The sequence below is a fragment of the Frankliniella occidentalis genome, unplaced genomic scaffold, assembly GCF_000697945.3.
Source record: "Frankliniella occidentalis isolate FOCC.00 unplaced genomic scaffold, Focc_3.1 Scaffold103, whole genome shotgun sequence".
NCBI lineage: Eukaryota > Metazoa > Arthropoda > Insecta > Thysanoptera > Thripidae > Frankliniella > Frankliniella occidentalis.
Genome location: NW_026267232.1, coordinates 805,773 through 812,498, shown reverse-complemented (window position 1 = coordinate 812,498; position 6,726 = coordinate 805,773). Strand labels below are relative to the sequence as shown.

At 58.0% G+C, this 6,726-nt stretch overlaps 2 protein-coding genes across 2 annotated transcripts; both read right to left on the bottom strand.

The window, feature by feature from the left end:
* Window positions 1-1,667: 1,667 nt before the first annotated feature.
* Window positions 1,668-4,748, bottom strand: LOC113209405 (uncharacterized). Its single transcript, XM_026426892.2, has 6 exons — window positions 3,964-4,748; window positions 3,681-3,844; window positions 3,493-3,569; window positions 3,093-3,417; window positions 2,456-2,707; window positions 1,668-2,320 (listed from the first exon to the last, which is right to left on the bottom strand). The coding sequence occupies exons 2-6, from the start codon at window positions 3,810-3,812 to the stop codon at window positions 1,775-1,777; spliced, it is 1,332 nt and encodes a 443-aa protein (XP_026282677.1). The 5' UTR covers window positions 3,813-3,844; window positions 3,964-4,748; the 3' UTR covers window positions 1,668-1,774.
* LOC113209421 (lipase 1-like) lies at window positions 4,746-6,701 on the bottom strand. The gene is made up of 8 exons (XM_026426920.2): window positions 6,637-6,701; window positions 6,350-6,527; window positions 6,161-6,275; window positions 5,847-6,090; window positions 5,499-5,645; window positions 5,214-5,295; window positions 4,988-5,139; window positions 4,746-4,911 (listed from the first exon to the last, which is right to left on the bottom strand). The coding sequence occupies exons 1-8, from the start codon at window positions 6,661-6,663 to the stop codon at window positions 4,759-4,761; spliced, it is 1,098 nt and encodes a 365-aa protein (XP_026282705.2). The 5' UTR covers window positions 6,664-6,701; the 3' UTR covers window positions 4,746-4,758.
* Window positions 6,702-6,726: the final 25 nt, after the last annotated feature.

Below are 6,726 nucleotides of genomic sequence, written 5' to 3'. Positions count from 1 at the left end.
CGCCCAGCCCCGCCACACACTGCGAACTGCGACCACTGCTCTGGTGGCGGCCGGGGGGAAGGGGGGGGGGCTGAAATGAAACGAAAGTTACACGACTCAAAGCAGCGGCTTGCTCCTTCCAGCTGCGAGGGGCGGATGTCGAGAAACGGTTGTTGGGGAGGTGTACAGTGAAGCATAGCTACGCCATCGATGTTGTTTTGGGTGGAGGCTGGAATGCCAGCGGCGAGCGTGGCGCGGCGTGGTGTAGGGCTGGGGGTCGCGCTGCAACGACGCCACGCAGAAGCACCAGTGACGTCAGAGGGAAGGCCAAACCGCTGGTACCGGGTAGCGCGGGCTCAACACAGGGACACTATTGGGCACCACACCTTCTCGCACACTGCACCAGGGCACCCCGGGCGCTAGGAGCTATGCGTCAAGACACTTGAACAGCTCCTGCACTGCAGATATGGACGAGGCTGTGACCACTTGGACGCTGCACTACTCACTTGAACACTACACTGAACGCCGAAACACGCCGAAACACTGTAATCCGGTTTCCAAAGGGGCTGCTGCTGCGGGGACGCTGCCGCACCGTAACATTCTGGGGCTCGTCGAGCGGGCCCCGCCCGCCGCCGGGCCCCTCAGCTGCGCACTCCAGATGACGCCCAGCGTGTGGGACGAAGGGCGAAACACAAAATCACTCATAACTCGCGAACACCACAACCGATCGACACAGCACTTTGCACAGACACTCGCGGGCACAACGCCGATTCACTGATACTAAATTCGACTCGGAAAGCTGCGATTATACCAGCAAAATACGAAGCAGATGACGGAGCGATGTGAAGGCGTCCTTACCCCACGCCGGCTCGAGCCGGAACCCCACGCACACAACGACGCCACTGTACCGGGTGATTCAGAGCACGCGCCGCCGTGTTGCGGGTTTGCCTATCCTCGACTCGGCGGGCGCACGGGTGAGAGGTGAGGAGGGGACCCCTCACCTCGGCGGCGCATGCTCTGAATCACACGGTACAAAGGGTACAAAGTGTTGGACGGACACTATCAAATGAGGTATTTTCTGGAAGAGAACAGGAAGGATATCGTCTGCTCTCGTACCATCACAAAGCCTCGGCCAATCACCATCGTTGGCGTAGCTACTCTTCAGTGCAGTCCTCTCCAAACCCAGCGTCCGTTAGTTCTAGACGGCGGGCGGGTGTGCAGCGCATTTTATTGGCAAGAGCTTGCTTTGAGCATTTATCACAACAAACCGAAAACGACCAAGTGAAGCTAACTACACTGTAAAAAATAATCACGGTCGCCCATACGGAAATATGCCGTTTACTTAACTTACGGCGTCTCCGTACCTTGGGTTTCGTACCCTCTTCCCACAAGAGCCCATGTAAAAAAACGTGGGTACGGAGCCAGGGTACGGAAAGGTACGGAAATAGTCCTGCTAATTTTTCGTCTTGAGTACGGAGTCTGTTACGGCGTTCCGCACCCCCTCTCCCCTATGCTAGCCCATGTAAAAATCGTTGGTACGGTGGCCATGTACGGCAAATCTCCGAACCGCTTTCGAAAATCACTCCCAAAAGTGAGGTACGGAACGCCGTGACAGGCTCCGTATCCAAGACTGATTTTTTACAGTGTAAAGACGGCATTGAGAGTCCTACAAATAGATAAGACATGCATTTTACGATAACCAAAGCTTTTATTGCAAGTCCAAAGTAATGTCCCATACACAAAATAATGAAAATGATACCAAAAATGGAAATAAGGGTATGTAGGCTTGCCGCCCCTAGGCCTCTTCATACTCCGCAAGGTCACACAGGCCGCACAGCACCTCGGCCCCGTGCAGCACCCGCCGCACCTCGGCGCGCTGCTGCCTGCAGGCGGCTGGCTCGTGGCTGTGCCCTCCCCTCAACAGCAGGAGCCTCCTGAGCGCCTGCAGCCCGCTCTGCTGCAGCAGCGAGTGCAGGGCGCCGCAGCTCTCTGGCCTCTCATTACTCCACGGCGTGCCCACCACCAGCTCCAGCACCTCCAGCGTGCCGCCGTGCGCCCGCAGCAGGGACAGTGTCGTGGCGCGGGGGAGTCGCTCCACCCTGAGCCACTGCAGGCCGGCGTGTTCCGGCGGCAGTGCGGGCAGCTCAGGGGGCTGGGCGAGCAGGTCAGTATCACCCACCACGTCCAGCCTCCTCAGCCGCGGCATGGCGTGCACCGCGCGCAGGTGAGCCTCGCGGGGGCAGGACACACTCAGCCGCTCCAGCGTGGGTGCGGCGCGCTGCAGCAGCTGGAGGCTCCAGGCGGGGTCCCTGTGGCAGTACACCCTGATCAGCCGGGTCACCTGCGGCAGAACAGAGTCATTCTCAGGGCGGCCGGTAACGTGCGGCACTGTCTGCAGTGTACCGGGCCGCTCCCCGCAGGGCCACTACCGCAGCCTAGTGCGGGCCGTGAGGCTCGAGGTCAGGCGCACACTCACCCCTGGCGCGTCTTGCAAGGCGGCGGCCTTCTCCTGCTGCTTGTAGTCGGGCCCACTGCCGCTGATAATTAACACATCCATCTCCCGCGGGGGCAGCGCCTCGGCAGGTGGTGGGTCCCGGGCGGCAAGGGGGGCTGCAGCGGGTGTGGCTGCAGCTGCAGGTGGTGAGGGTGCAGCTGCAGGTGGTGAGGGTGCATCTGCAGGTGGTCTGGGAGCAGCTGTAGTCGGTAGATCCCGTGCAGCAGCTCGGTTCTGCACAACCACACTGGATGTAGTACATTAAGGCTAACACCAGATAACAGTGCATTGCATGCGGACAGTGTAGTTCATCCGAACGCATGCATGCATGGATTGCTAGAGGCCCACTTTTTTTTTCTGAAATTCGGTATCTTGTTGCCGAGAAACGGAATGTTTAAATTTGACACTCATAAATATATTGATAGTGGTGTCTGATCAAGTAAGGTAACTTAACTACGGGCAGGATTAATATCTTACAATTTAACGAACACCAGTCTCTTTAAGCAAATGTTTCGCTGGATACGCGGACCTAGTTGTTACAGCAGGACAAGCAGGGCCCATTCGGTAGTGCAAGGGCGATCGACAAGATAATCTGCTCGCAGTTTGCTACATCGCCTACCTCGGTGAGCGCAGCCCTCGCCGCCAGCAGGAGGCAGAGTGCCTTGGTGAGGGGCTCCTCGGTGTTCCGCACGGTGCCCGTCAGTTCGCGACCCCCACCCCTCAGCGACACGTCCCAGGACTCGCCGGCCAGCAGAGTGAGGGCGGGCAGGGCCTGCTCCTCCCGGCACTGGTCCTGAAGGCCCTGGAGCTGCTCGGCGGCCTGAGGCAGCGCGCCCTGCAGCTGGCGCCTCAGGGCTCTCTTGACGGGCAGGACGTCGTGGTCCTCATCCCAGCAGCGGGGCGACGGGGCAGTGCGGCAGTCCGAGCACCAGCAGCGGGGAGTGCTGTGGGGCACAAGTCATGCTATGAGGCTGACGAACACTCCACCGCCGCGGCCGTCTGCGCGCGAGCGAGCTCACCTGTCGAGTCTGGCCTCCTTCTGCTCCTGCAGCGCCAAGAAGTTGGTGGGGAGTCCCTCTGGCGGCCCAGTGAAGTGCTGCGGGAAGTGAAGGGCAGCAGAACGAGTGAGCGGAGGGCATCAAGGGCAGTGTGGGCCAGGGAAGCGCATGCTGCCGCGGACACCCTCATCCCCACCCAGGACACTCACCCGGCGGCACGTAGTGCAGCAGTTGTCGGGCAGCCGCCGCAGGCACTGCAGGCAGGCCGTGTGCCCGCACGGCAGCACCTTGGGCAGCCGCTGCACGCCGTCGTAAACCTCCATGCAGATGCCGCACTCCATGCTCAGGCCGGTGGTCGCGGAGCGTCGCGAAGCTGCAGCAGAGGCCGGACAAAAGGGTGAGTGACGTCGGCAACAATAAAATTACAGATCGAAAACAAATCCGTCAGCCGCTAGGCCAAAATACACTGTACAGGAGGTTAGGTTCACTCACTTGTTTATCTGGAGACTAGTGAGTCCGGTCCAGGGCGTCGTCACTGGTTACCTTCTACTCACAGTTCTCATACGGCTCGCCAAGTCCCGCCGATCCACTCGCTTAGCGCAGCAAATAACTCAACCCGGCCCGCCCGAGACGACACGTCAACGCAGCACAATGCGTGTGCCTGGGCTGCGCTGCCTCCCGTGGTGTGTGTGGAGGGGGGGGGGGGGGCGCTCGGACCAAGCGGAAGGACATTGTATGGACGTATATACGTCACTTTTAACATTTTTAGGGAGAAGAGGATGGTACGTTTTAGATCCTATTCGATCTCGGCTCGGGGCGAAAAAGAAAGGATCCCGACCGGTACCAGTTGTAAAATTCACGCTATTTTATCGTTTAAACAGCCGTGAGAATTTTATGCGGTTTTATGCATCGTCCAGAATGTTTTGAATAACTTTGCCAGAAGATTTGCAAGTATTCCGCGGAAATGTAGCAGGATTAAGAGACTGGTTCTGGTCCGGATTTCCCTCTACCTGTCTAATCGCCGAGAGCGAATATGATTATTATGTTTGGACCCAGACTTCACCCCCTTCAGCGGGGCAACTAAATACCACGGGGACATATGAAAAAACGCGTATTTAATTTACCCCTCAACTATGACCCAAGAGCCGTAAAATTACTAACAGCCCCTCTTTTTTGGACAAGAAATATGAGTACATAGTTAGTGTAGGGCCCCTTCTAGGATCCTGTGCGTCGCGTCTTGTTGCTGAACAATGGCAAATAAACATTTCCCGGCGTTGAAGTTTCCATTTATTGAAAGAAGCCGGCCATGTCTCTGAGTATCTGCTTGTAGAGGACGAGCGATCTCCGGGAGAAGATGAAGTCCGCGTGCGAGAACAGCGGGTCGGGGTGTCTCCAGCGGCGCACGAGGCTGCGGACCGAGCGGCTCACCAGGCGGTAGTCCTGGAGGTCGCATTCATCATCACTGAGTGTCAAACTGTTATAAATTGTTTTGTGTTCGGCTCGTATTTTTTCCTACCTTTGGGTGGACGAGGACGTCGCTGTCGCCGGTGTACGTGAAGATTGGCGTGGTGATCCTCTCGAGCGGGTAGTTGCGCGGCACGGCTCGGCCGTAGAGCCTCAGGTTCTTCTCCGTGGAGGGGAAGATGTACGGCCGGAACGCGTTCTCCGCTGCGGGCCCAAGTGTTTGTAACCGACTGCAGTACTGGGGAAGGTCCCGATAATGACCTCTCGATGTCACTCACCCCATCCCAGCTGCGCTATGTGCCACGTGGTGCGGAAGGACCCCGCGGAGGGAAAGGTCTCCGAAAAGTAGTACGTGTTGCCCTGCGAAAGAGAGTGCGAAATGTGCACCACACGAGAAATTGTATCGAGACGAATGTATCACGTCGGGTCGGGGGAAGAAAAAGTTTTGAATGAGCTGTGCTGGGACGCCTGCCAGCCGAGGTGGTAGGCCACCACCCCGACTCGCCCGCACCGGGCCGGAGGATAATGCCTACGTACTAGGCGTTAAGACCTATACTGCTCACAATGTAGTCCTCCTCGTGCGCGCTGCTGGTGAGGGTCATCCACAGCCTGTTGCAGATCCAGCGCGCCTCCCCGCGGCAGGCGACCTGCTGGAACCCGCGGACGAGGGCGTGGGGGAACACGACTGACTCGAGGCGCTCCACCAGGGGCTGCGGACAGACGAGTCCATGTTGACAATAAACCAATCAATAAATCAATAAACCAATTAATCAATAAATCAATCAATCAATCAATCAATCAATCAATCAATCAATCAATCAATCAAGGCGGAAATGCTGTCGGTAATCTCGATAACCAAAGTAATCCGGAAGTATAACAGAAGCAATCAGAAGGCGATCTGCGTGTCGTACCTCGGCTTTGACGGCCGTCTTGATGAGGGAGAGGAAGATGCCCGGGTTGTAGAACTGAGTCGTTGAGGGGGCCATGAGGAAGGCGGCCGACACCTTCTGGCCGTAGTCGGGCCGCAGGGCCGCCATGGCCAGGAACGTCAAGGAGCCCAAGGAGAAGCCGGCCCAGATGACCTGCCTGTAGCCCGTCTTGGCCAGGATGGTGTCGACGCACGCCGGGTGGTCGTACACCGCGTGCTCGTGGAAGCTGCGCCAGAGTGGTGTCGGTTAGAGGAGGCGGGGGGCGTCGAGCCTCGAGTATAGAACCTCTGACTTGCCCGAACTTCCAGTACTCCGGGTCGTCCACGTCGAGGCGCACGTGCTGCGTGGAGTAGGCGGAGCCACGGGGGTTTATCATCCACACGTCGTAGCCCGCGTCGAAGAGGAGGAAACCTTCGGGATGGGCACGGCGCACGTGATATGAAGAGCCGTGACAAAAGTACCTCGCCCCCCGACCTGTGACTTACCCAGGGCGCGGCCCTTTCCCAGGTTGAGGAACACGGTGGCCGAGGCGATGTACGGGGTGGCCATGTACACCGGTGGCCGCCCTGGGTTGGGGATGCGGTCTAAGCTCAGGATGTAGCCGTCCTCCGTGAGGGCCTTGTGCTGCTCGTGCGGGTAGCCCCAGAGAGCCAGGATGTCCCTCTGCCAGGAGGGGGTGCAAGGACAAGCGTCATGACCAGGGACAGACTGTCTATTTAAAAGGCATTCCAGTTCGCGTTATTTCCATTTCACTTGTTATTATTGGACTTACTGACGTTTTGAGCGCGCCCGCGCCCATGAATGATCTTTTGCTGATAGCCGTTGAGTTCCTGGCCAAAAAAATTGAAATATACCAACATAT